The sequence below is a fragment of the Fusarium mangiferae genome, assembly GCF_900044065.1.
Source record: "Fusarium mangiferae strain MRC7560 genome assembly, contig: FMAN_scaffold001, whole genome shotgun sequence".
NCBI classification, from domain to species: domain Eukaryota; kingdom Fungi; phylum Ascomycota; class Sordariomycetes; order Hypocreales; family Nectriaceae; genus Fusarium; species Fusarium mangiferae.
In genome coordinates this window covers 2460217-2487074 of record NW_024573921.1, presented here as the reverse complement: position 1 = coordinate 2487074, position 26858 = coordinate 2460217, and the positions used below count along the sequence as shown (strand labels likewise).

Here is a 26858-nt window from a genome sequence, read left to right as displayed (position 1 = left end):
GCACTCATTGATTTGAATGAGTGCCGATTTTCTTACTTTTTTCACACTTTCTGATTCGTGGCGACGCGAAGGTTGTTTTATCACATTGGGCTCAGCAACGCGGCGTTTGAACATAGACGGGAACCAAAAAAAACCGGGGATTTGTTTTATTTTCTTGTCTTTGGGTTTCATCTTCTTAGCGGCGTCCTTGTCGGCTCAGGTCTCGAGTTGCCCCTCCGGTATCCACAGTCTCCCTCGACTACCAGCCTGAACCTACAACACCCACTCACGTCAGGGCGTTCTGAGTCGGAATGCAGATCTGGCTGGGATGGGAATGTCTCAGATCGCCTCCACAGCGCATCGCAGCACGACAAGGGTTGGCGAGCATACTTGAGAGGAAGCAGATGACCGAAACCGAGCAGAGACAACAACAACCAACAACAACAAGGAAGACCTGACGACGGGGCCGAGAAGATCGAATGCCATGAGGACATATTTTGGAGTTTAATTCGAGCGAGGGTTTCGGATAAGGATCACAAAAACTGGGAACCGGATGGGAAAAGATGTTCATTTTGCATATAGACTTGGGGACTTTGTTTACCTTTTTTGCTTTTTTGTTTTCGCGCATTTACTCTTGGTTCCCACCTCGCTTGCACAGTTTTCCATCTGGCCAGCTTCTCTCGTTTCTTTTTCTTTCTTTTTTCTACTGTTACCTTTTATTACTACTGGATCGGGTCGCTGTTTTGGTTTGGGCTCCCTCGCGGGAGGACCAACAGCAGAGGGATATGTTGCTGTATTCCCGTGTACTATTTCTGTATTGGTGTACAAGACATGGCAAGACTATTGGAAGAGGATTGAGGAGGGGGAAGAGGAAAGCGATACGATGCTCTGGCCGTGTTGAGAGCACTTGGGCTGGACTCAGGATTGATAGAAGATACCCCCTACTACGCGCTTCCCCCTCGAAGCCTCTATACTGTATAGTATTATTTTACAAGACGGAAGACTTTTAGCTACACAGCGCACGGAGACTACGAGGAGAGAAATACAAATAATGGAATTATTCAATAACTATCATTGGCCTCGGATGCAACATGTGACTTATGGTATCGCAAGAAATCTATTTTGAGGATACCTAGGACGAGATATCCGCTGGTGAGTGAGTTTATCGTATACTCGCTGCGTTTAGCTTGTTTGGGAACGTCGAGGCGAGGAGGAGAAGACGGAAATCACTTGGTTGAGAGACTGTTTGCTCCCTATGCTCGAAGCCGTAGTTTGTGTGACGAGCGGGTAGTGGATGACGAACCGGGGAGAAGTTGGAAGATCCCGGGGATATGGGGGACGTATCCGTACGTACATACCTTACGATGTCAAGGTATAATAGTACGTATGCGCATTTCACTGTGATCAGACAATTACCTTACTTTCTTTTAGTGTTAACCAAGGGAACAATACGGAGTAACTACGTGCTGATTACAGAAGAGATTGGTTGGGATGGCGCGCGCATACAAAGTACCCAGTAACTTTATCCATCTATCCCTTAGGTTGGGTTGGGCCGGGCTGGAATGTGATGGATGGCTGCGTTTTAGAATGGTATAGCACCTTTACTACTGGGTAAGGTAGGGAGGTAGGGAATGAATAGCCAATACTCTAGGTCTAGAGTCTAGAGTCTAGAGAACCTAGGATACGAAGAGACAGCGCAGTCTAGAGTTGCGCCAATGTAATCTATCGGGAAGGAGAGTAAAATGTGTAATTAAGACGTTAATTAAAATGTAATTAATGGATTGGATGTCACTGTAAGTGCTACAAGGTTGAAGCATCGTTGTTGGGTTAATACTCTAGTACAGCACCCGACCGTGCCTACCTACTAAGGTACTTAGGCAAGGTACCTTAGGCAATTTAGCATAAACGCGCCTCGTGCGAGATTGTGACAACAAGGGGCGGGCATTGATATTTACGACAGAGACGAGTCAGTAAAATGTTGCCTAAAAGCTTCTGAGCATTTTCCGCCCCAAAATACATACTTTTTTCTCAGTTCAAGCAAGGTCTGACCTTGGTTTTGGCGCTTGGGCAATGAATGGATGGATGGTAGCTCGTTAATTGACTTTCAGGGGGGGGCCTTTGACGCGCAATGATTCAGCTACGATGATGACGATGACGGGAGGGAGGACTACGGATGGCTGATTCCGGCGCTTGGAACGTCAAAGCGACAGAGTCAAGATTCAGTCAGAAAGAAAAGAGTTGTTGGATGGAGGCTAAGGTTTTCGTAATGGAGATCCTTGCCCTGGAGGCGTTTGAATGTCGCCCGTTTCAAAACCGTAAGAGTAGATTAGTTAGTACCTAGATGATAGAGCAAATGGTTGTGGCCAAGTCTCAGGTGATGTTTGCTGGTTGCCCTCAGAAACGAAAACGAATACATACATTAACGACAAGATCTGGAAAGATAAGGCAGAGCAGGCATCACGCGATGGGAAACAGGTCCAGATTCAAAAGATGGGCTAACAGAGACTGATTTAACATGCCACTCACTACATCTAGTAAGAATTTCATAGGTTCAGCCAAAGACTCGCGCTCGGTGACACAAGCAGACGCAAAAGATTACCAGCCGAGGCTGATTCGTTCCACGTACAGAGTACAGTATCCGTACCTTGCAGTCAAGAACCCGTCTCACAACACATGCAGTACTTGTCAAACAATCAATCGATGTCTTGTCTCGGTAACTAATTGGAGATAGAAAAAGGGAGGCGCCGGTGGCCGGGGTACAGATACGAGTCGCAACAAGACAACAAAAGAAGCAACTCATGAGAGAAGAGTCGCGATTGATTGGATTGGATTGGATCAGATCGACAGTTTGTTTGCGAGGTTGGTTGGGCCGACTACAAGAATAGAAGAGTTTGCGTTTGAATACGAACTGAAACAGAGTAACAGATCAGATCTCAAGAGAGGAAACAATCAGGCATTGTATGTTGTATGTACAGTTTGACTCGGAAGAAGCAATGTTGAGTGATGAATGAATGAGAGAACAAAGCCAACAGCCATTAATGGATAAACAAAACATTTACGAACCAACCCAACAAGACGAGATGAGACAAAAAGGTTAATTACGGTGCCTTGCATAAAGTGGATGCAGGAGGCGTCATAATGAGAAAAGAGACAAACGATAAAACAGATTCAGTCAGTTTTCTTTTTTTTTTAAACAAAAGAAAAAGGAAAAAGGGAAAAGAAAAGAAAAAAAAAACAACTGAGACAAGAAGAGCAATATTCCAGACCAACACCAGAAGCAAAGAAAAGACAAGAAAAGACGTTATTTCTTCTTCTCTTAGTCTGTGAGCTACTAAACAACCCAGCTAAGGTACTCTATATGTAGAGATGCTAAAAATGAATTGAGTCCAGGTTGATTAACCCCTGAAAATGATAAATAGGCTAATGCAAGATGACATTGACAGCTTCCTCCTTTAGGCTGGGGTACAGAACCTTCTCATCCCAAGTCTGCGTCATGTACCGGTACGTACCGATTGTACATGAGCCTTTGCCGCCTTGGTCATGGTGAAACCGGGCTAATGCAGCCTGGCTCCCGGGACCGAAGCGTTGGGAAGGTGAGGTGGAGAATGGGTTTTCTTCAGGCAGGTGCAAAAAAGACGAAGCAGAAGCGAAAGGAAGGTGCAAGGGCCTTGTACGAAGGGGGGGGGGGGGGGGGAGAGAGAGAGGAGGGTGTGAGACGAAAGGAAAAATACGAGAAGGAAAAAGGAAGGAAAGAAAAATGGAAGCACCTACTGTGCATATTGATTAATCAAAGAGGCGAGACGGGAATCTTGCATGGACTTGGGATATTGACAAGGAAAGAGCAGGAGTTGAAGCAGGGACAGGGACAGGGACAGGGGTCATGAGGTGTGTCCCTAACACACACACAGAGAGAGTGAGAGCAAGTACCTGTATCCATATTCATAGCACCCCCGACCTCACCTCATGCTCGGTGATGGTATCAATCAAGTGGATACAATCAAAGCGTTTGTCTAGGTTTGTTGTTTCTTCTGCGACTTTGCAAAGGATGAGGCTGTAATTATTCAGCCTCAAAGATCAATAGCAGCAGAAAGAAGAAAAAATCAGTAATAAAGAAAAAAGAAAAAAACAGGGACTACGGAGTACCAAGGGACACACTACGATAAAAAACTAGGCCCAACCAAAGACACGATTGAGTTACTGATCGCGATGGTCTACCCAAAAACTATCACTCGGCATGTGCTTCCGTTACAGCCGCATTGGGTACTAAGACAGCCACTTCAATATCTCAGCCAGACAAACATGATGCAAGACAGACACCTATATTCACATATAATATAGAACAAATCAGCCCTGCCTTGCGTTACAGCGCGTATCATCCTCAACGGAACACCGCCCCGATATACCTTCTCCAAACCCAACACGCAGCAAAAACAAAAGACAGCCGTTTCACAACGAGGCTGAAAGACCGAAGAAAATTTTTGCTTTCTCTCTGCCGAACCCAGCAACTCGGTAACATCCAAGACCAGGCTGCAACGTCGCAGCACTAAGCGCAAACACCAAGAGCTGAGACCACGATATTCTCCATCCGGGGAGTTGCTGGCAAAGTTGCCTAGTACATACTAATCTACTGCAGTAGCGAAAGGGGGCTCGTGCAAGAAGAAGAAAGAGAAAACTTCTTTTCTGCTTCTATGGAGACGTGTTGGACCGAGGCTACAGTATCCCCAGAAGTGGACATGGCCAAAGTTGACAGATCGTCATCTCGGCATTGTTTCTGTCTTCTTCTCCTGCTGTTCAAACAAACCCATATCCATGCTGTATCCTTACCCATGCTATGTGTATATGTACAATCCATGTCTGACCAAAGAAGAAAAGTTTAAACAAAATGGTTCCTGCAACTGGGCGTTTATTTCAGCCTGTCTTCTTCTCAGCCCTTGTTCTTCTACCGTTCGCCTACCCAGCAAGCTAGACAGTTCGTCTCTACCAGGAGCTCAACAGCATGGATGCGGTCATGTGTCTCTCGGAACCAGATACCCTTGCTTACCGTCCCAGCCACCCGGGACTTATTGATGTACAGTGCAGTACCGATCCATTCTGTCGGTCCTGATTCTTACGGGGCTGAGCTTTGGTTTGCCTTTGGCTTTGCTCATGGCCAATCTCTCTTGTACGGGAGCTGGGGATGAGATTCCCCGTGCTCTTCGGCGAGCGCCGTACTCTAGAAGGGTCCAAGCCTCAAGTCTCAAGGGATGATATCGCTTGAGCCTCAGGTAGCAATGACAGATGCTCCTCGCATGCTAAACCGCAATGGTCGACCGGTGGACATCTCAATATACTTGTCTCACTTCAGGCTCCCAGGGTTCAAAACGAGTTGATTACGGTATTCCAAACAATCAGATTAGATCTTCGGTCAATTGTTTCTGCACATGCCTGATTCCGGGGGTAGGTTGGAGAGACTGCAATGCTCATGTTGGCAGCATTTAATGTCCGTATTATTATAAAACATAAGTTGCATCAGATGTACAGAACTTGTAGTATTTGAGAAGGGTCACTTGAGAATTTGTGTATACGAAAAATCACTTAGCATAATAATGCTTCGTGAGCTAAGTCTTATCTTGATTGAGGCTCTTTAGCATCAGACGATAATAGGTCGGCATCCACATCATCGTGTACATATAAAACACTTTCTAATAGCCAGGCACTTAGGTAAATAGCCGCACAGAGACCTCGCATTTCCACCCACTGATTGGCAATGGCTCTGTATCGACTACGTTCTATATGCTGCTATAAATTCAATATAGTCTACCTGTCTTGATTACAGCTCAGGATAAACATCGCTGCAACTGTTAGCATAGGTAGCCCACAAATGACGTATCAACTCACATTCGCCTCTGAAGAGGCATCTCCCTCCTAACCTTGTCCAGATGCTCAAGGTCGATATCAACAAACCCAATTTCACCCTCCGCGCCATCCTCAGCAGTCCCCTGGGGCTCTCCCTCTTTCACGCCCTTGAGCTTCAGGACTACATTCCCCCATGGATCGGCAACAATACTCTGGCCCCAACTAGCTCGCTTCTCGTTGTGTCTTCCAACTTGTGCCGCTGCAATTACATAGCTCTGTGTCTCGATGGCCCTGGCTCGGAGAAGAGTCTCCCAATGTGCTGCACCTGTGCGAAGGGTGAATGCACTTGGGTATGTGATGATCTGCGCTGGCTTGTTCTTCCATCCGCTGTGAGGTCCTGGCTGTGCGAGTGCCAATCCTGCCTCGGGGAATCGCAAGTCAAAGCAGATGAGGCTTCCGATGCGGCCTATGGGGGAGTCAAACGGTGCTGTAAGGCTTGTTCCAGGCTGGACTGTTGCACTCTCCTTTAGACTGCCATAGTCAAACACATGGAGCTTATCATATGTTGTTGCATCGTTGATGTCTCCGTTGGCAGTAATATACAACGCACGGTTGAGAATCCTCTTTGACTGGTCTTGTCCCTCTTCACGATGGTGAATACCCACATGAATAGCGACGCTGTGCTCACGAGCTGCCTCCTGGAGACCCTTTACGAAGGGGGACGTCGACTGTGGCTCTGCAAGTTGCAGTGATGTCTGTCCATCTGAGGCGATATAGTCCGAAGCTTCAGGGAGGAAGAGTACCTAGCATGGCTGCATGTAAGTATACCGTGTGCGCAAGATCGAAAGCCACCCGAAGAGAAGTATCGCCGTTTCGGGTATACAATGAGACATATTCCCAACCGACGTAAAGAGGTCTTACAGCTTGGGCCCTGGGGGATGTCTCACGGTTCCACGGACCGACTGACTCCCTCGAATCCAGATCATGTGTCTCCTTACGACAACTGACAAGTCGGATCGCTAGCGTCCATCTCGATCGAGGGATGTAGAGATTCCTCGGGGCCAGACACTCGTCCATGCCCAAACAAGACCCAACGAGAATCAATTCCAACTCACTTTTGCTTGACCCCGCGCCGCACTCGCCACCAACTTGACACATTGTTCCAGATTACCCTTGATCGACGCCGTTGAGCAGATCTGGCCGATTGCCTAGGCCCATGCCGTTAGATACGATATATAGTCCATGCCGGCTCGAAGCAAGGGATCTTCTGAATAGAGCAAGACTAGAGCGAGGAACTGTGTGAACCAACCGCGATTGCCATGATGATCGCCTCCCGTATAGCCAAGAGCACAAATCCTCCCGAACGGGTATGAGATCTAGTTATTGGGTGCTCAATTAGTCTCCCTCTCTCCCTTGTGGCTGTGGCTGAATGGGGAAGTACTTGGAGACTCTGAGGTGAGGGCGTGTTTGTCTTGAACTCAACAGAATGTGGCGTTGTCTATGTTTCTTTGTGCCAGGCCGATCTGGACCCTTTTTCTTTTCTTTGCAGGAATCAATTGAATTGTAGAGACAAAAAGAATTGAAACTCTCTATGACTGTTGATGATTCAAGGGAGGGGAAATGGCGATTCCGCAATGGTTGATAGTCCCACTTTTCCAAGCACATCAGACAGACGAAGCATTTGTAATTGACTCTCAATAAGACGGGACTCAAAAAGAGGATGCTACAATAAAATCTAGCAATGAGTCCCCTAAACTTACACCAGATTATCCAAGTATTTTTATCACTCAGGGTCGGGATCTCAGAGTTTTATTGTCTCCCCTAGCTTATCTACCGCATGGAAAGGTCAAAGAGCCATTTCTCCCTTGATTCAACATAGGAATGTTTTCGTCTCCCAACTCCAACAAAACACTCATCACGAGATCAACTTAAACTTCAAAAACAAGTTCAGGTCAGGCCAAGTTCATAAGGGGTCTATTCTTTCTTCTCTCCCTAGAAGGCCCTTGTCCCTTCACTTTTCTCCCCGAACTATAGCCCATTTCGCTGGGCTCCAAGCTTCAGAAAGAGCAGGGTGAAAATGGCTGAAAGATAGGCCCAAGAAATACATGGCGCACCCATCTTCCTAATGGTGTACGCCTAAACAGGCATTGTCGAATTCCCTCAGTCTCAAAAAGAATCCCCAATCTTCATGCCATCAAAGTCTCCCTCTCCCATTCATTTCCTATAGTGCATGCCAAAAAGAGAAGAAAACAAAAAGGACTGCCTGTCCCCAAGTCATGCCTTTAGTAAGAAAAAACATAAAACGCCGTGCTAAGTAATATCAAGCCATGCACCTGCGCAGGGTATCTTCCACTAGCTGATCATCCCTAGCCCTGGCCGTGTGTCACGAAATCTCATCTCACGTCTTCCCTTTCCCATTACCTCGCCGCATTTTGATAGCTATAGTATGTTGTGTTGTGATGTGCTGTGCTTATTTGGGGTTCGATGCGTCCAGATAAAGGTACGCCTTTTGAAGTGCCTTGCCTTCTCTTCCATCCCTTTCTAATACTGAAACCCAATCGCGAAGCTGGATATTCCGCCCCTTTTCTTTATCCTCTCTCCATGTGCCAAGTCGGTTGCGGCCCTCGGTAGTCATAGCCATGTTTGCAGGTGCCGGCGCCGTTCCCAGCCCTCCGGGCCCCTTTCCGGCACCCGAAACGTTTCTGGTCGGCGTGCTGGCTCCGCTGCCTCGAGTCATCCAGTCGTATGTCTTGCCAGCCTTCTTTTTACCAAACAGTCCACCCTTACCTCCAAAGCCAGCAAAGAGGCTACTTGTGGTGTTTTGGCTCTGATGACTGTCAATTTCAGCAGCCTTCATCTGCTGGTTCTTCTTCATCTCCTTCTTCGTCATTGCTTTTGGAGCTTCTGGCGCTACAGAACCGGGAGTGCCAGGCGCCACGCTGCCAGCACGCGATGTTGTGGCTCCCGAGTCTGGTATACCATCCTTGCGTTTCTGGCGCTTGCGAAGTCGTGCCTCTTCCCAGTCACGCTCTTGTCTAGCAAGGTCCCGCATCGTCGTTGTCATATACGACGACACTTTAGGCAGCTTGACTGGAGGCGAGCCGTTGGTCAATCCGGCTGCATCGCTGGAACCTGTAGAGTGTGAGAAAAACTGAATACTTGCGGCCGGTTCTACTTACGCTTCAGTGGATTCGTGCTATCCCCGTTCGCACTCTCCACAGGGGTCCCGTCGACACCGTTCACTGCGTCCGCTGGCTTGTCAATGGGCTCGAGGGGCTCAGCATTCATAGGAGCTGCCGCTGGAGTCCATTCCTCAGGTATATCGCCATGAGATGTCTTTTGCCTATTGGTTGCCACTACATGTGCATCTTCCACTAGTTCTCGGAGTCGCTGCTTTGTGGCAATAGACATTAATGCCAACTGATCGACTAGAAAAGCATCTTGTGGGATGTATGAGCCCGTTGTATGAACCATGGTCGAATCTGGGCCTGGAGTCACTTTAACAGTCACCTTTGGCGCAGGAAATTGTTCCGGAAGCCTCATCTTTCCCATGGTTTGACTGTTGTTCTTCAGATCCAAATTCAGCGCCAGGTGATGTTCTCGTGCGATCTTATCCGCGCGTCGATGCAGCAAGGCGACCAGCAAAAAAGGATCACTAATTTCCTGAGTCCGCTGAAGTGCAAGTCGCATCGACGACTCTGACCAGGCCCTCTCCGCTTGCTGTGCAGCAAACTGATCCTGTGGTTGATCCGGAACAGACTGGGCAGGCTGGTTTGCTGGCCCGGCACCGTAGAAGCTCGACTTTGGCCCCGGTGGCTGGTGAGCAAAGCCCGTCCGCGCTTCGTCGAAACCGGTCGCATAGAGGTCGTTCATATACTGCTCCTCAGCTCGAAGGTCGATGCCAGTACCAGCAAGCGAATCTGTCACATCGTACTCGTAATCCTTGGTTGGTCGCTCTGCTGGCCTTTGAGGAGGCCCCATGACTCCGGGGCCAGGAGTTGGGGTCATTAGCTGACCAGGAGCAGGTACAGGCACAGGAGTCATTGTGGCATTAGTATATTGAGGTATAGGCTGCTGTAGCTGCTGGGTCTGCTGAATAGGAGGTGTTGAGTTCGGTCGTACGTCAGGGAGATTAAGGCCAGGCGTTGTGTGCCCGTTGGTGTAGGGTGTGGCATACGGTTGCGGCAGAGCAGGGCTTTGCGCAAATGCAGGAGATCCAGTCCCAGCAGGCGGCGTAGCTGTAGCGCCTGGAGTGGCACCTGGGCTCGCGGCGTAAGGGGATGTAGCATATGGCGATTCGGGTTGTGAGGATGGTCCGTCGGTTCGAGCTCGTTTCTGCGGTGGGAGGGCAAAGCTGGACTGCGACGCGGCAGGCGAGGGTGAATGCTGCGGTGGGGAGAATGCGCGAGGCGGCACCTGCATCTGCGTCTGGGGCTGAGGTTGAGCCATCATGAGTTTTCCTGTTCGTGGTTGCTTTGTCGGTCGAGAGGCGAGCCCAGGTCGAGGATAAAGAAAGCTGGGGAAAATGCGTGAGTTGAGTATGTTAGCTCAGCAGGCAGATGAGCCTGTCAAATCAATCGCGACGCCTCCCATCCGACGCGCTCAATCTCGGCGGGGCACTCGGAAAAGCTGTGAAAACGTTCGGCAGGTGAGAGATTCGCTATTGGAAAGCGCTCAAGCTTCGTTCCGAGATGGAGGCGCTGGATATCGTCGTTGGGCGAAGGTGTTAACTCGCTGCGGGTTGGCTATGAAGGAGGCAGCTTCGCCTGTAAAACGGAGGTCGCGTAGTTTTAACGTCACGTGCGCAGAGCCTCCTCCCGTAAAATACGTACGTACCTAGGTAGGTAGGATCCCTTCCTTTTGAAAGCCACCTCCTCCACTAATAATAAAGCAAGCTCCCGTCAAATAAACGCCGGCTTTTATCCGTTCATTGTTCAAAGAAACGCGTCTGCCTCGTTTTTGCCCGTGCTGCCCGCCTATTTCATTCATTCATTCACCCATCCATTCATTGATTGATATAGTGATCTGATCTTTCTTGTTATTATCCCTGCGGCCAGTTGCAGTTTCATTAGCTGTGAACAGCAGCCTTCTATCGGAGAGCTTGTGGCCGAAGGCTGCTTCTACTAATAATCTATATAGAACCTCGACGTCGAATGTGAGCTGGACCATAGTTCGGCGGATCTACAGCAATGGCATCCAAACGAAAGGCTTCCGCCATGAACGCGGCTGCAGCGGAAGAGCCAGTGGATCCTTCAGACGAACTTATGTTTCTTTGTCTGGGAGGAGGAAACGAAGTGGGAAGGTCATGTCATATTATTCAATACAAGGGAAAGACGGTCATGGTAAGAACAGGTCGATAAGTGTATCGCATAAGTACTTGGCTAATGCCCTTTATCAGCTTGACGCCGGCCAACATCCCGCATACGATGGACTCGCTGCATTGCCCTTCTACGACGATTTCGATCTTAGCACTGTCGACGTGCTTCTCATCAGCCAGTAAGCGATCCCCTCTTACCACCCCCGCGACGATGTACATAGGCTGGACAGGGCGAGGGACGACTCTGTGTTTCGATATTATGTGATGTGATAGAACGGATGGTACAGAACCGCCTCGTATTGTGCTGTGCTATTGCGGCCTGTATCGTGCTCGCGTGATGACGACATCCACGACTTTGCTTTCTTGTATGCCAGATCAATACAATACAGTTTGCCCGCTTCCCTTACCTTACGCCCTTGCTGTTCGTCCTTGTGATGCCGTCCTGTCCTGAATCGCCAGTCGCCAATAACATCTCTAGATAGCCAGATGCCATCAGAGGATTCCAGCTAATCAGCCATAGTTTCCACATCGACCATGCGGCATCCTTACCGTATGTTCTCGCAAAGACGAACTTCAGGGGTCGTGTCTTTATGACCCATCCCACAAAGGCCATCTACAAGTGGCTCATTCAGGACAGTGTTCGAGTGGGCAATACCTCATCGAATCCTACTACGCAGCCAGTGTATACTGAGCAAGACCATCTAAACACATTCCCTCAGATCGAGGCCATCGACTACCACACGACTCATACTATCTCCTCCATCAGAATCACCCCTTACCCTGCCGGCCATGTTCTTGGTGCTGCCATGTTCCTTATCGAGATTGCTGGCCTCAACATCTTCTTCACAGGTGACTACTCTCGCGAGCAAGATCGACATTTGGTCTCAGCAGAGGTTCCTAAGGGCGTCAAGATTGATGTTCTTATCACTGAATCCACCTATGGCATAGCTTCTCATGTCCCTCGCCTCGAGAGAGAGCAGGCCCTTATGAAATCCATCACAAGTATCCTCAACCGAGGCGGTCGTGTCCTCATGCCAGTCTTTGCCCTCGGACGAGCTCAGGAGCTGCTCCTGATTCTCGACGAGTACTGGGGCAAGCATGCTGACTTCCAGAAGTACCCCATCTACTATGCCAGTAACCTTGCAAGGAAGTGTATGCTCATCTACCAGACCTACGTTGGTGCCATGAACGACAACATCAAACGCTTGTTCCGTGAGCGAATGGCCGAGGCAGAGGCGTCTGGTGATGGAGCTGGTAAGGGTGGACCCTGGGACTTTAAGTACATCCGCTCTCTCAAGAACTTGGACAGGTTCGACGATGTTGGCGGTTGTGTCATGCTTGCCAGTCCTGGTATGCTTCAGAATGGTGTCAGTCGTGAGCTACTGGAACGGTGGGCGCCCAGCGAGAAGAATGGCGTGATCATCACGGGTTACAGCGTCGAAGGCACAATGGCTAAGCAGATCATGCAAGAACCCGATCAGATCCAGGCAGTCATGTCTCGTAGTATGGCGGGCGCTCGTCGAATGCCCGGAGGAGATGGCGAGAAAGTCCTCATTCCTCGAAGGTGTAGTGTTCAGGAATACTCGTTTGCGGCTCACGTCGATGGCGTTGAGAACCGTGAATTTATCGAAGAAGTTGCAGCTCCTGTCGTGGTACGTCTGCCTCCTCTGTCATTCACCACCAAACATTATGCTAACGTTTGTGACAGATTCTTGTTCATGGCGAACAGCACAACATGATGCGTCTCAAATCCAAACTCCTCTCTCTCAACGCAAACAAAACAGCAAAGGTCAAAGTCTACTCACCCCGCAACTGTGAAGAGCTTCGTATCCCCTTCAAAGCCGATAAGACCGCCAAGGTTGTTGGAAAACTTGCGTCGATCCAGCCTCCTCAGAGCATCCATCCTGATCAAAGCTCTGCACCTCCTCTCGTTACTGGCGTACTCGTTCAGAACGACTTCAAGCTTTCTCTCATGGCGCCCGAGGATCTACGCGAGTACGCGGGTCTAAACACAACCACCATCACCTGCAAGCAGCGCTTGACCCTCAGTGCTGCAGGTGTCGATCTCGTCAAGTGGGCTCTTGAGGGCACCTTTGGCAACATCGAAGAACTCCCTGAGATGCGCCGTGGAAAGAATGGTCAAAATAATGGGCATGGAGATCATATGATCACGGATGGCGAGGAAACGAATCAGGGGGATGCTGATGAAGAGGTTGCTAGCCTCGTTGCAGCTTACCTTGTCATGGGATGTGTCTCAGTCCGATACCGCACAAACGGCGAGGTTGAGCTTGAGTGGGAGGGCAATATGCTCAACGACGGCATCGCCGACTCCGTCATGGCTGTTCTCTTCTCCGTGGAGAGTTCTCCTGCTGCTGTCAAGCGCTCCTCCGCTAAGCACTCGCACTCGCACGAGCTGCCCGATGTGAACCCTCACCACTCTGCTTCCCCAGAGGAGCGCCTTGAGCGTCTTCTCTGGTTTCTCGAAGCTCAGTTCGGTCAAGACAACGTTGCTCCAGTGACGACCCCCAAATTACCAGCTGTAGAGGACACCGAAGACAAGATCAAGAAGGATGAGGCCGATGATGCCATGAAGACAGAGGAGGATAGTGAGGATACGCAACTCCAGGAGAGACAACAGAAGGAGATTGATAGGCTGCACAAGATTGGTATTCCTGTGCCAGGAGTGTCAATCAAGGTGGACAGGATGAATGCTACGGTTTGGTTGGAAGACCTCGAGGTTGAGTCTAACAACAAGGTTTTTGCAGACAGAGTGAGGGCGGTGGTGGAGAGAGCTGTCGAGGTGACGGCACCTCTTTGGGGATGAAGAGGATATAGCTCCAGAAACACCCACGGACATGTACAAGAAGGCTTGATTCTATAGTTACAAGGGATGGGCATTACGCGGGCTGTCTGTCTGACTATCGAACAGCTTGACTTTTAAGTAAAAGAACTTGGCAAAAGCCCAGAGTTTCTAATGTTGCACTATGCTACCTATGATACAATTAAAATACCACTGTCTACTGCTATAAAAAGGCAACCTATACGCGAACCCTTCCAATTAACCCAAGTAATCCTTGAGCTCTTCCGACTCTTCCAGTAGGGTGTTGAACGAGAAAGGGGCAAAAGGCCAACCCGCAAACTCTGCGAACTTGGAGAACGACTCGACCCAAGCGAGACGGAGGGAGTGCAACATGGCACTGGTACCCTCCATACAAACGAGAATAGCAATGGCTAGGATGTGTTAGTGAACAATCAAGATAGAAGGGATTGGCAATGCTTACTCAAGAAGAACCACATAGTAAAACAAACAACAATCATGATGACACCGACAACGCCGCTCATTTTGAGGGCAGGGCCAAGAGTCATGGACCAAAGCACAATACTGAGCTGCTGATGAGCGAGAGACAAAGCCCAAAGTCGGAGGTAGGAGGCAGTGTGAGAGACACAGTTCAGACAGAATTCTAGCCATTTGTTAGCAAAGTACAACGCCAATGTAGATTGGGGAAAATTCACCAATTGTGTGAATGACCTGGTGAATCATAACCTCACTGAACTCGAACTCCTCATGCTCCTCACTAATGTTCTGAGAGATCATAGCAACTCCCTCGCCATCTTCGTCGAAGCTGTTGCCGTGGCCATTGGCGTCCTCATCATCGCCGTCCAAAGCACTAACTCGGGAGGTTTCACCTATGCTACGGTAACCCTTGGCGCGAGCACGGCTGTTTTCCCATCGAAGATAGAAAGGCTTGAGGAAGAGGAGGATGGGGACTTGGACGAAAGCCAAGAGCAAGAGAATGACTTGGACAACAGACTGTCCAGCGTAAAGCTCTTCACCCTCAGGAATAGTTCCGGGTTGGAGGAACATGTAAATAAGCATGTTGAGCAGTCCAGGAGGTTGGCGGCCAGTGCCTAGCCAATCAACAGACCACTTGTAAACAATGCAAATAACAAGGTAGCCAAAGATGGACTGGAAGAAGATCATGCCAGGGATGAAGTTACCCCAGATGTCAATGGGCTTCTTGAAGTGGCGAGCATTGATGTAAGAGAAGCAGAGCGAGTAGGTCATGTGTGCCCAGCCCAGAAGGATACTCATCTTCATCTTCAAACTGTTGCTGAAGAGGAGGTCATTCTCACTTCCGTGCCATGCATAATCCAAACCGAAGGGGTAACGGTGACCATCTTCCCTCAGAGTGGCAACGATGCTTGTAGTGTTGGTATAGTTCTCGGGCTTCTTAAACTCCCAAGCACTCTCAAACAGAGTCATGGACATAGAAAAGACATCATTGTAGATGAGGCCGGTAAAAACGGAGAAAACAGCCATAACCAGGGCAATGTATCGGCCGTAAAAGATCATGGCAAACAGTTCGAAGCTGACCTTCTTCAGAGACTTCTCCCAGTAAATCATAGCGAGAGCAGCTGAAAGCATGATGATGGCATGGCCGAAATCGCCGAACATTACAGCGAACAGGAAAGGGAAGGTGACAAAAACAGGAATGGCCGGGTTGACCTCCTGGTACGTGGCGGTACCATAGGCATTGACGATAGTCTGGAAACCTTCGGTGATCTTGTTGGTCTTCAGGTAAGTGGGCGGCGTCTTGTTGGTCTGAATCTTATTGATAATAGAAGGGACGGAGAGGCCAGCTCTGTTAGTGACGTCCTGAAGCGTCGTCCTGATCAGGGGAAGATCATTGGTAGGTACCCAGGCTTCGGCAATGAGAGTTCGCCGGGCGCTATCATAGGAGAAGTTGTTTAGGGTGTTATACACGGCCTTTTCCTTGGCGACAAGAACCATCCAGGCAGACAGCGACTGAGAGATCTGCTTAAGCTCTGCCTGAAGAGTGGCCTGGGTATTTTGTAGAACGTTCTGGACATCCTCCAGGCGGTTGTTGACCTCGTGGATCTGGTCTCGTCGCAGATCACTGTTCTCGTCGACATTGTAAACATCGGCGCCCATGGACTCTGAGATCTTACGGATCTTGTTGAGAATCTCCTTGCCGTGAGCGAAAATAACGAAGACGTTCTTGTTGATAGCCTCGTTGTTGGTAGGATCGATCAAGGGCTCGGGAATCTCAGACTGGTTCATGTACAGGTTACCTCGCAGAGTTCGCCAGAGGATACGCTCGAAGGAGGCGACTCTGTCTCTAGCAATGACACCAGCAACGAAGCCAATGTTCATGCCAGAGAAAGAACGCTCGGCATCGGGGCCACCCTGGTTTTGTTCAATGTCAGACAGAAGAGGGGCATCGTCGTTGTCAGTAGAAGCGCGGATCTCCTCGACGTTTCCGTGAGCACGGTCGAAGAAGCTACCGGCCTCACGTAGAACCCATCGCCACTCGGTCAAGTCGCCCTCACGCTTCTTCAGGGTCTCGTAGCTCTCGTTCAGGGCAGAAACTCGCTGTTCCAATTTCTGGCTTCGCTCGGCAAGCTCGTCGATTTCGGAGGTTGAGGGGGATGCAAGTCGCTCGACGTCGAGGTCCAGCTTTCGAAGCGGGATCCCGATTTTATCCATCTGAGCGTAGAAGTATCCTGCAATGTGTTAGATTCGCATGTTCGTGGTGGATCCCTTTGGATGACGTACGCAGCTGTCGCTCAACATTGTCGAGTCGTCGAATTTCCTGAGTAAAAGTGCGTTGGAATGCGCTGACATCCTCATTAAGCTGCATGATGCATCGATGAATTAGCCTCAGTTCTTGATGCAAGAATTGATGGATTGTTGCCTACATCGCGGAATTGGCAAAGACCAAGCTCGCCGAGGGCCGTAACGACTTCGCGACCGATTTCATTTGAGACATAGAGCTGTACCATGCTCATGTCCGCAGAGCGGAACGGGGTGTCCGGTTTGGGAGCCATGATGCCGTCGAGCACCGAAGCTGTATATGTCGTTGGAGTTGGAGCTTATTCAAGGAGCAAGGCACGCTTTGGCGCGGTAACGTCGCAGGAGGCTGTTCTTGCCACGGCCCCTGGTTATTCCGGTTTTAGCGCCACGTGATCTTGTCCAGCCACCAATATCCCAGCGCCACATTACGCTTTATGCCACACGGGGAAAGCTGCGAGATTGGTTTGAGGTTAAGAATAGTTAGGTTATCGGTATCGACATTATCTCCCCTTCTTAGACCAAAGATAAGATCGATGGTAACCTCCGCATATTTATAAATTGCATAGTCTCGAAATGGTTGAACATGCATAGTCTAGATTCTGATAGGCCGGGGCCTGAGTATAACTTCTTGTAAGAAGATACAGACAGCCATCCATCCATCATACTAGAAAAGCAACAACAGAGATTATTTGTTCATACAAGTCATACATTCACAGTTATACGAATTCAGATTAATCATTTCATGAAAGTCATTATTGATTATCTACACGTTTTCCTTCGTCATATCCATGCTTCAGAACGCTTTTTTCCATCAAAAAATGACTTTGCTTTTATCGCTAATTTTGACCACTATGCGCCGGGATATCAAAGCAAGATGCAACCCAAATCTACCCGTATAAATATCAAACCATAACACCTTTAACAAATGATATGAGAGTAGAGAAATCCGTGCAACTGGTGTCGGAGATTGGCATTTTACAGCCTTCGGCCGAACATGAACGTGCCATACATGCCTCCGACGTCGGCCTCCGCAACCGGGATCTTCCTCATGCCCCAGCTCTCAGCGCCCAGCTTCCACCACCGGGCGCCGCCGTCGAGAGAGGCCCCGTCGGTGTTCAAGCGGACTAGCCAGTAACGGCTGCCGAACTCCTTGGGGGTCCATCCTGCACGTTCAAGGTTCTTCTTAGCCTTGGCCGCTCGCTCGTATGCGCGCTCTTCGAGCTCGATAACCTGCAGCGGGGCGGAGGCGGGAGTAAGAAGTGCACTGGCACTACCGATGATAGTGTCCAGGTCGGAGATATCGAGGTATCGGAGACTGTGGGGAATCCACTCCTGGGCTTGGTACAGAAGCTGGTGGATGTCACGGAGATCGAGGCCTCGGCCGATAGCAAGCTCCTCCAGATGCTGGACCAGAGGGGTGAGAAGAGGGATCTGGGAAGGATCCATTCTGCTACCCTTGAGACTCAGCGATCGAAGGGTAGGGGGCAGTCGGGGAAGGATAGCATCAACATCCGCCTTGCCCAGCAGGAGGTGGCTGCTGGCATTAGTAGCAAGGCTAAGGACAGTGATGGTCTGGATGATCGCGGGATGAGTTGTGACAAACTTGACAACGACTTCAGAGGTCAACTCTCGGCACTTGGCCAAGTTCAGGTGTGTGAGTCTTGCCGTCTCAGGCAAGCTTTGTAACGCCTTGTCGGTAACTCTGGTTCCGGCGAGATCGAGGTGAGTAGCTCGTTCGAGTCGAGGGAGGATGGCCTCGAAGACGGAGCCTGGCAGGTTCAGGCACTTATGGAACGAAATACGGGTAAGAGTCAAAGAATCGGGCCACTGAGCCTGGAGGAGGCTAGTGAACGAATTCTTGAAAGAAGGAGAGGAGCAGCCGCAAAAGTCGATGGCCTGGAGCCGAGGCATTTCAAAGAAGAGCTTCTTGATAACATCGGGTCCCAGATCCTCATCGATGTACTCTTGCGCCAGGAACTCCTGCAGGTATGGGGTTAGCTCGAGACATTTGTAGAGGGTCTCGGAAGTCAGATTTCGAGTCTGAGCTCTTTCGCTTGCAGTAGAGAAGATGGTGGAGGGGTTAAAGTGGCTGAAGTCGAGCCGCCGCACAATAGATGCGAGCGCGGGGTACTCAGTGATGGTTGCGAGGAACTTTCGGAAGATACGAGAGTGAGGAATCGTGATGTGACGGTAGAGAGTGTTGAGAGTCGCAGCATGAATAGATCGCGAAGTAAGGAGAAGAGCCATAAGGTCGGCATTTCGTGGTGTAAGACCATTGGGAGGGATCTCGATGACGAGAAGGTCGATAATGGCACCTGTGATCGACATGTTAGTACAAGGTGTGTCATACTGTATAGTTGGGACCGGGGTTCAGCAGGGTTCATGGCTGATGCCTGCGATGCGCGCAAGTTTACGTACCCAAAACTTCGCTGGGAAGTTTCTCGAGAGGAGAAGATCCGGTCTGGTAGCTGTTCGGTGAAGCCTTCTCAGCGACGGCGGGAGGTGCTGGAGAGCTCCATGTCATGGATAGCTTGTGAAGATCCTCGCAGCTGCGGCTGGCGGATTTGCCCTTGATGGGGATCTGCTTCCATCCGCGAAAGTTGTCCGCGGGGAACCAGAAGCCATGAAGCCGACTGTGAGGCTGCGTCAGAGGAGCCTGAAAAGACGGCTGTGCAATCTCAGCGGAGGGTGAGGGTGATTCATCGAATACCTCTTCCGGCCCTTGAGTGTAGGAGGAAATCTTTGAGCGGGTAAAAGTCTGGGCTAGACCATCATCGTTCTCTCGGACAGACGAGAAGGACGATCGAGCCGTCTTGTCGCTGTTGCTGTTGGGAGATTCGGGGCGTGACATTTTGGCCTTGAGCAGAGCAGAAAGGTCAAACTGAGGCACCGCGTGGTGCGTGGGGCTAAGAGGGAGGGCCATTCAATTAAAGATATAAAGATATGCAATGGCCGACCTCAGCGAGAGAGGACGGAATGGTCAGGTGAGAATAGGCTAGGTAGGTAGGCTAGGTAGGAATGAGATCGCCAACCAAACGGTTGGCAAGAATATCAGGTTCGAATAAAAAGAATGTTCACGAAATAGCAGTGGCGTTCTATGAGCCACCGGATCCGGAGTCTTCTTATTATACGGTGCTGTCTGTAGGTATTGTTAAGCTTAGGCCGATAGAGGGCGGCGAGAAGCGATGACGAAATGGTTTGCGATACTCGGAGATGAGAGATGACCAAGAGATAAGATCTAAAGGTCAGAGGATACTTTCTTATCGTCAAAATAGTCTGGAATTCAAAAGGAAGAAACAGAGCGACTCGCGCATCAGGGCTCGGGGGGGCTTGGGGATAGTTATAAACGAGCGAACGACTCCACGAGGCAACTCCATGAAGTTTAGTCTAGTACAACGACCATTTATTATGACTAGGACTAGGACAAGGAATGGGTAATGGAACTAGGGACGGGACCTCAATGGGGACCTCATGACGGGGACCGGAGGGTCCAAACGCCAGGGAAAGGGATCCAAGACCCAAGACCGAGACGAGACAAGCAGGACAAGGAAGGGAAGGGAAGGGAAAGGCAAGATTCAAGGCGAACCCCGAACGATGAGCAACAGTAAGTAAGAAAAGAGGCTAAGGAGCGGCGCCACTGGGGCCAGTCCAGGGACGTTGGCGTTGGTGTTTGGCACCTCATACTCATGCACGGGGCATTTGTTTAGCTCGGGATCGCACAATATTGAGTAATAGAAATCAAAGACTGGATGGACTTTTCGGGTCTGGAGACGTCAGGTGAGCATTCGACACGACACCATGGCTTGTCTGCCACAGTCATTCATTACCTGGACTGTCACAGTCGATACCATGTCCGTCCGTCCATCCATCATGAAATCTCGGTCAGTCAAGGATGAATGTCGCAGCTCACCAAGTATCCATCCATTCTATCGAGAACCGCCCAATGATGAATTGTCAGCGAGTAATGAGATGCCAAAAGCCGTTGCCGCTCAGAAATCCAATGTCCAAACAAAGAAAAGAATTTCGCTGCAACCGCTAACGCCGGATCGGCCTAAAAAAAAAAACAGAGAGAGAGGTGTGCCACTCACTCGATTGGATGAAACAAGTCGAGATTTGGTAATGAGAACGACCTCGTTGAGAAGCCAAGACTAACAGAAAAAATCAACTCCCCAGCTGCCTTTTGCTTGTCCGTCTGCTAATTTTGTCAAACCTCGTCTTGGCAACAACACGTCAAATTGCACATCATCTTGCTGACCATCAGATGTTTCTACAGTGCAGGCAGTCATGTCCTTACCCCAGAATCTTGCAACCATTGCGTCTTCATGTATTCATTTGACGTATATGTTGTACAACTTGCAACATGGAAGACCATGTCACTTATACGAACTTGCACTTATAAACTCCGCGGACAAGGCTCTTCCCACCTACCCGTACTCCTCCTCTTTGCGAGACAACCTTTTTGCTGAGCCAGCCAGTAAGTGGATTCTTCCTACAGTTCAACAAGAACCAAACGTAACGTAGCAAAACGTAATATAATGACATCCTTCGTCAGCGAATGGACGGCTGCGCCTGTAGAGTATAGGTAGAGTAATAGAAACAACACAACCCCGCCTTCGTCTCACAGGAATTGCATCAACAAGCCCCAGATCTCGAAATTCATAAATCACATATTGACAGATTCGCCGAGATCCTCGTGATCTAAATAATGTCGGCCACGTCGGGAGTGCAACGCGATTCGGCAATGGCCTTTTCTAAGCCACCCGTTTCTTCTGGACCCCCCAAGCTAGAAGCCCCAAGGTCGACCCGACACCTTCGCGAAAAAAAGGACATTACTATAGCGTACGTACAGTGGCCACTCAGGTCACAAGGGCAGTCTTAAAACAGCAGAGTTTGAGGCGCTGCATGCTCCTCGGTACGAAAAGAGTATCTTTGCCTCAAGATACCTTACCCGCTTTGCACCGCCGGCTTATTACCACTCCCAATCGTACAACGCCGCACTCATGCTTGAACTGTCTCGAGAGACAGAGCCCGCCAGAGAAGACATACTTGAGAGAATTTTAAAACGCTAACGATGCGTAAAAGAGAGGCATTTCCTTCGAGAACCGGCAAAGATGCCGGTCCCCAGATTTTAGATCCTCTGGAAGGGTTCTTTTCAAGTAAACATTACCCTCTCCGGTGGGCATCGTCGTTACCGGCACCCCGTTCCCTCCGGCCCTAGTCTACGCCAACTGGAGCTTAAACACGCCAGGCCGAGACCGACCACGGAGACGAACACCGACTCCAGCCGCCGAGGGACCAGACATGTCAGCCGGGGTCCTATTTTCAGTGGTAACCTAACGGAGACCAATTTACTACGCTAATATTGTAGTTGATAAGTTAGTATCCTCCCTCCCGAAACCTCATCTCAATATCAACAGCCTTGAACAAGCCCCAATTGCTAAGCACAGACAGCCAAGAAACATACCACGTTCCTGAATCACACTGACCATATGATATGCCATAGTACGACCAGCATCCTGGCAACATGCGATTTAGCTGTTGCACGTGCCTCATGGTGTCTGACCTAGATGAGATTGCTCAGTTCGTCCCCGGACTATCGTGTACGTGGTATGTAATTAATAAGCTATATCGGCTGTTTCTCCAGACGACAATGACCTGGGAAAGACACCGCCTCATCAAATTATGCACTCCAGACTAAGGCCCCTGAATAACATGTTGAATGCCAACCGAGATCGCCATCATTCAGAAATGGAGGTTCCCAATAGCATCATTGTGCAACATGTTTGTGCAACACCATTGCAGGTCCTCGGAATCGTGATCGGATTTCGGCACCATCGTCAAGACTTTCCAGATCTGTGCTGTGTTTGATTACGAATATATCATCATGAGAGTGTAATAACGTGATCTCCTCTCCGCGCCAGCGGACTCGGAGCGCGGCCGGGACACTTGCAGCTTACTTATAAGCGCCGTGTACCCGCAGCCGCACCCCCCTGGAGCCTATCACCGAAGGTAAAAGGGAGAATACAGGAGCAGACAAAAAAAGACACCGGCCATTAAGAGGGACAGATTTACCCCGGATTTTCCTTAACGTCATGACCCAGATCTGCCTGTCACTTTCACTTTCTTTCCATCACTCCTCCAACACGTCACCTGGCTCCCACTGTCTCTCTGACTAAGTACCTGATAACCAACCCCCTTCCAAATTCCGAACCCCCGGAACCTCCATCTCCGTGTGACACTGTTGAGCTCGAAACCTTTCTAAACACCTTCTCTTCTCTCTTCTCTTCTCGCCCCTTCTCTCCCCTTACTTTCCTTACATAGCCTAGCTCCTTGCTCCTCAACAAGTTGCAGATCCTAGCTTCGCTACCGCGGACAAGGAGCACTTGCAAGCCTCACAACCACCAGAATAAAAGAAGCTCCCCCCTGTCGCCCTCTGCCGTTGGCCAATGCCTCAAGCTACCCCTTGCACTCTGGCGGCTCAGAAAATCAATTACCTAACATTTTGCTATTAGCGGTCTGCATCGTGAACCTCGTGACCATGGCTGGACCACCCTCGAACCTTGGTGTCAAGCTCGGCTGGGGTGGGCTGTAATCTCGGCACTGAGCACAACCTAACCACCATCAGCTCCAGCCCAAACATCGTGACTTTTCCCTGGGGCTCCTCTCGTCGCCTCTCCTCATCCGGTCATCACTAACACATTTCAAGCACGTGCTTCCATTGGTCAAATCCAACGGTGTATTCATTCCGCCCAGGCGGGGCCAATGCCAATGTAAGTAATGCAATACACACCCCTCAAACTCCCCCGCATTTTGCCCCTGGCTCTCCATCCAGATTCGCACCTTCGCCTGCTACACCATAACGCTTTCTATAGAATTGAGAATAACCCCTGAACGTTTACAGCATCTGCGCTTCCAGATGAGAACTTGATAACATAACCCTCAACCATTTGAGAACACCAGAAACAAAGAACGGGTACTGTATGACCGCGTCCACCGCCATCCCAAAAAAACAAAGGAAACGCCGTATGTGTCTGTCGTATACATTCGCCCATTAGTCTATGGGCAGTGCAATTCGTTTTAGAACCAATCGTCGATTTCAAAATGAGGCCATCGTGACTGGTCCGTGACTCGCGTCACGCAAATGTCGCCTGACCTTTATCGACCATTGGCCTTTTTACCTCCCGCTTTGAGGCGTTCCTTGCAGTCCTCACAATACCATTTTGCTACACCAAGTTAGCGTTTAGTTCGCCTGATAGTTCAGTCCTCTTTTGCAGCAACTTACCTGTTGATGTTGGTGCGACCTTCAATCCAACACAGTCCAAATGGAACCATTCGCGGGGACACTCAACGGCATCGCAAGCTACCATCTCACCATAGGACACCCCATTACAGTAACAGTATGTTGGCTCATCTGCATCAACATCACCGTCATCTTCGTCGCCTTGCATGCTGCTGTTCGTGTCTTCTTCGGCCAGTTGAGCAGCAACAGCTGCATGAATGGCAGGTGCAGCTTTCTTCTGATTTTTCTTTCCAGTACCAGTCGCGTCATTGTTCCTCGATGAGCGTGCCCGGGGCTGCACTGCCTCTTGGAACGTTGCCAATGCTGGCGTTGATGGTTTACTGGCGCGCCCGCTCTTTGTTGTGACTGTGGTAGTCTGTGGAACTGGTGGTAGCGACTCGCTCTTGCGATCATTCTCCTCCGGCTTTTTGGTATCCTTCTTGCTGCCAGTCGCAGCAGCGGTGGTGGTTACAGCTGTAGTGGTGGTGGAGGTGGTGGCAGTTGTGGTAGGAGGAGGGACCGGAGGCGTTGATACAGCTTCTGTTTTCTCCGCTTCCTTCTTAGGATTTTCGGTCTTGATCGGTGCACTCGTCTCCTTTGGAGTCTTGGGTTCAGCACCGTTGCGAAGCGCACTAGCTGCTGGAGCTCCAGTGGTTGGTGTGCTAGCTGCATTGCCATTGGGTTTATTAGAAGCCGATGATGTCGGCCTTGCCTTGTTGCTATCCGTATTTACAGTCTGTATTGAGTTCTGTCGCGAACGAGTCCGAGCCGGGTTTGGAGTAGGAACCGGTACTGGTGATGCGCGAACAGGGGGTAGCTTTGGCTCAGGTAGCTCGGTGATTACGGGCGACGAGTTGACCGAATTGGATAAACCGGTTACGCCGTTTCTGCTACAGATCACTATGTTAGAACCTGTCTTCGGAGCATCTCCTGCGGATTCTGGGACGTACCTCTTCTTGGACTGGCCGCTCCCCGAAGGGAGAGCTTTTCTCTTCTTAGGTGCCTCGGGTGCGGGAGTTGCTCTAGGACTTGTTGTCTTTGCCTTTGGTGCAGCATTTCCAAAAACCGAGCTCATTGCACGATCTGTTGTCGCCGCAGCACCATTAGTCGTCTTTTCAACCTTGCGTCGCTTCTGTGGCGGGTTGCCATTGTTAGTCGCAGCCGTAGAAATGCCCAGTCCAACATTGGCTGTTTCCGTTGCTGTTGCTGTCTTCCGCGATTTGGCTGTCTTCTTTGGAGCTTCAGGCTTGTGTTTACCGTCATGGTCGTCTCCCTCCGATTCGTGGTTATGGGCATTAGAGTGGTTATGATTATTGTTGTGATTTCTCGAATTCTTCTTTGCTTGTACAGCTTGCTTGCGAGCATCGCTTCTAGCGGCTGCCTCGTCAGCAAGAGCCTGCGCAGCTGCAGATATGGCTGCGGCACCGTCGCGCCGTGTTCGATCGACTTGAGAGGCCTTGGAGAAACGATTTTCAGGATATGCCCAATGTGTGGTGCTTCCCCATTTGGCCTCGTCACTAAATTCGCCTTCTAGGTGAGGCCAGACATCTTCAATCCGAGTAAGCTGGGCTTGGAGTGCTTCGTTGGCTGTCGAGATAACGTGGTTCTTTTCTTCGAGCGAGACAAGCATCTCTTGAATCTTGAGCGCGGTCTGGCGAAAGAGGTGACGACGAGGAAGATTGGATGGATCGAAAACAGCATCCCTGTTCGATTCATCGACTGAAGGTACGCTCTGGACACTATGGTTGAATGTAATACCACTTGAGCTATTCTGCGCACTCATAGGCGCCGAACCAGGAGCATTGGCACTGGATGCCTCGTTGTTCGGACGAGCCTCGGAAACAGGAGCGTTGATGGCAGCTTCAACAAGTCGGAAGAGCTGATCTTCGGGGGTGAAAAGTTTGGCATCAACCTCCTTGAGGAGTGTAAAATGCCGAACGAGTTCCTTTGGGAGTGCAGTTATGGCATCGGCAAAGTGTGTAATCGCAGGGAAAATGTCGATGGGTTGCTCGGCACCGCCGATTGAGTCTCTGCCAGCACCACCTGAACGACCCAAGTTCGCGATGCTTCGCGAAGGGTTCGTACGAGTCTGACGGACGGGCTGCGACCGGCGGTGCGACGAGTTCTCCGTCGCAGGCGCCTTGGCCGACTTCATGGTGAAAAACGCGAAAGAGTAGAGAGAGGACTAAGGCGGCTCGGTCGATCAGTTCGAGATTAGACGGCGGGACGAAGCTGGCGGCAGAAAGTTTGAATCAAGAGAGAGAGGTATGAGGTGGACAGGAAGTAAATAGGCAAGTAACAGTTGGTATCGGCCAGGTAGAAAACAAAAGGCTAGGTCATTTTGCGCTCTGGTGCCATAAGTGGTGAGAAGAATCTGTGTATAATGAGGAGGGGAGAAAAGAGAGCACGCGTAGTAGCAGAAACGAAAGCGGGATGGGATAACTATGGATTGGATGGGCTGTGTCTATCTTCCACTCCCATTCGATTTTGGAGACTCAGCGCTGCGAATGCCGCGGCGCCCACTCCCCTCAGGGAGCAAGAAAACATCAGACCTTGATACAGGGTGTTAAAATAAACTTTACAAAATGTATCCTAAGCTTGGGCTAAACTTATGCTAAATTTATACTAAGCTACCTAAGTCTTTTTGTCACCTAGGATCAAGATCCTGAGTTTTCTTTCCTCCTCTAGCCACTGTACACGCTGTAACTCTAGGGGGCACAGGACCCGACCCGCAGCCCCGGAGAAACCAGCCCCCGATGACGGAGTAGGTACTTAGCGAAAAAGGCACATGCGACTGAGATCAATGTTGACTTTTAACCAGATTAGTCTCCAAGTTGGCAATTACGTCAAAT

The 26858-nt window shown here is 50.0% G+C and overlaps 6 protein-coding genes across 6 annotated transcripts; 1 reads left to right on the top strand and 5 right to left on the bottom strand.

Moving 5' to 3' along the window:
• Positions 1-5788: 5788 nt before the first annotated feature.
• On the bottom strand, positions 5789-7135 carry FMAN_01301 (putative nitrilase; the record flags this gene model as incomplete). Its single annotated transcript, XM_041833219.1, has 4 exons — positions 5789-5810; positions 5857-6617; positions 6930-7022; positions 7124-7135. 4 exons carry the CDS (start codon positions 7133-7135, stop codon positions 5789-5791), a joined length of 888 nt encoding a protein of 295 aa, XP_041676639.1.
• Positions 7136-8284: 1149 nt separating this feature from the next.
• Positions 8285-10263, bottom strand: FMAN_01300 (uncharacterized protein; the record flags this gene model as incomplete). The annotated part of the gene is made up of 2 exons (XM_041833208.1): positions 8285-8946; positions 8994-10263. The coding sequence occupies 2 exons, from the start codon at positions 10261-10263 to the stop codon at positions 8285-8287; spliced, it is 1932 nt and encodes a 643-aa protein (XP_041676638.1).
• Positions 10264-11003: 740 nt separating this feature from the next.
• Positions 11004-13955, top strand: FMAN_01299 (uncharacterized protein; the record flags this gene model as incomplete). Its single annotated transcript, XM_041833197.1, has 4 exons — positions 11004-11156; positions 11213-11310; positions 11652-12783; positions 12840-13955. 4 exons carry the CDS (start codon positions 11004-11006, stop codon positions 13953-13955), a joined length of 2499 nt encoding a protein of 832 aa, XP_041676637.1.
• A 234-nt stretch (positions 13956-14189) lies between these two features.
• FMAN_01298 (putative vacuolar ATP synthase 98 kDa subunit) lies at positions 14190-16981 on the bottom strand (the record flags this gene model as incomplete). Its single annotated transcript, XM_041833186.1, has 5 exons — positions 14190-14362; positions 14413-14592; positions 14645-16657; positions 16710-16788; positions 16853-16981. 5 exons carry the CDS (start codon positions 16979-16981, stop codon positions 14190-14192), a joined length of 2574 nt encoding a protein of 857 aa, XP_041676636.1.
• A 721-nt stretch (positions 16982-17702) lies between these two features.
• Positions 17703-19578, bottom strand: FMAN_01297 (uncharacterized protein; the record flags this gene model as incomplete). Its single annotated transcript, XM_041833175.1, has 2 exons — positions 17703-19042; positions 19146-19578. 2 exons carry the CDS (start codon positions 19576-19578, stop codon positions 17703-17705), a joined length of 1773 nt encoding a protein of 590 aa, XP_041676635.1.
• A 4304-nt stretch (positions 19579-23882) lies between these two features.
• Positions 23883-26161, bottom strand: FMAN_01296 (uncharacterized protein; the record flags this gene model as incomplete). Its single annotated transcript, XM_041833163.1, has 3 exons — positions 23883-23950; positions 24010-24896; positions 24957-26161. 3 exons carry the CDS (start codon positions 26159-26161, stop codon positions 23883-23885), a joined length of 2160 nt encoding a protein of 719 aa, XP_041676634.1.
• Between the last annotated feature and the right edge of the window lie 697 nt (positions 26162-26858).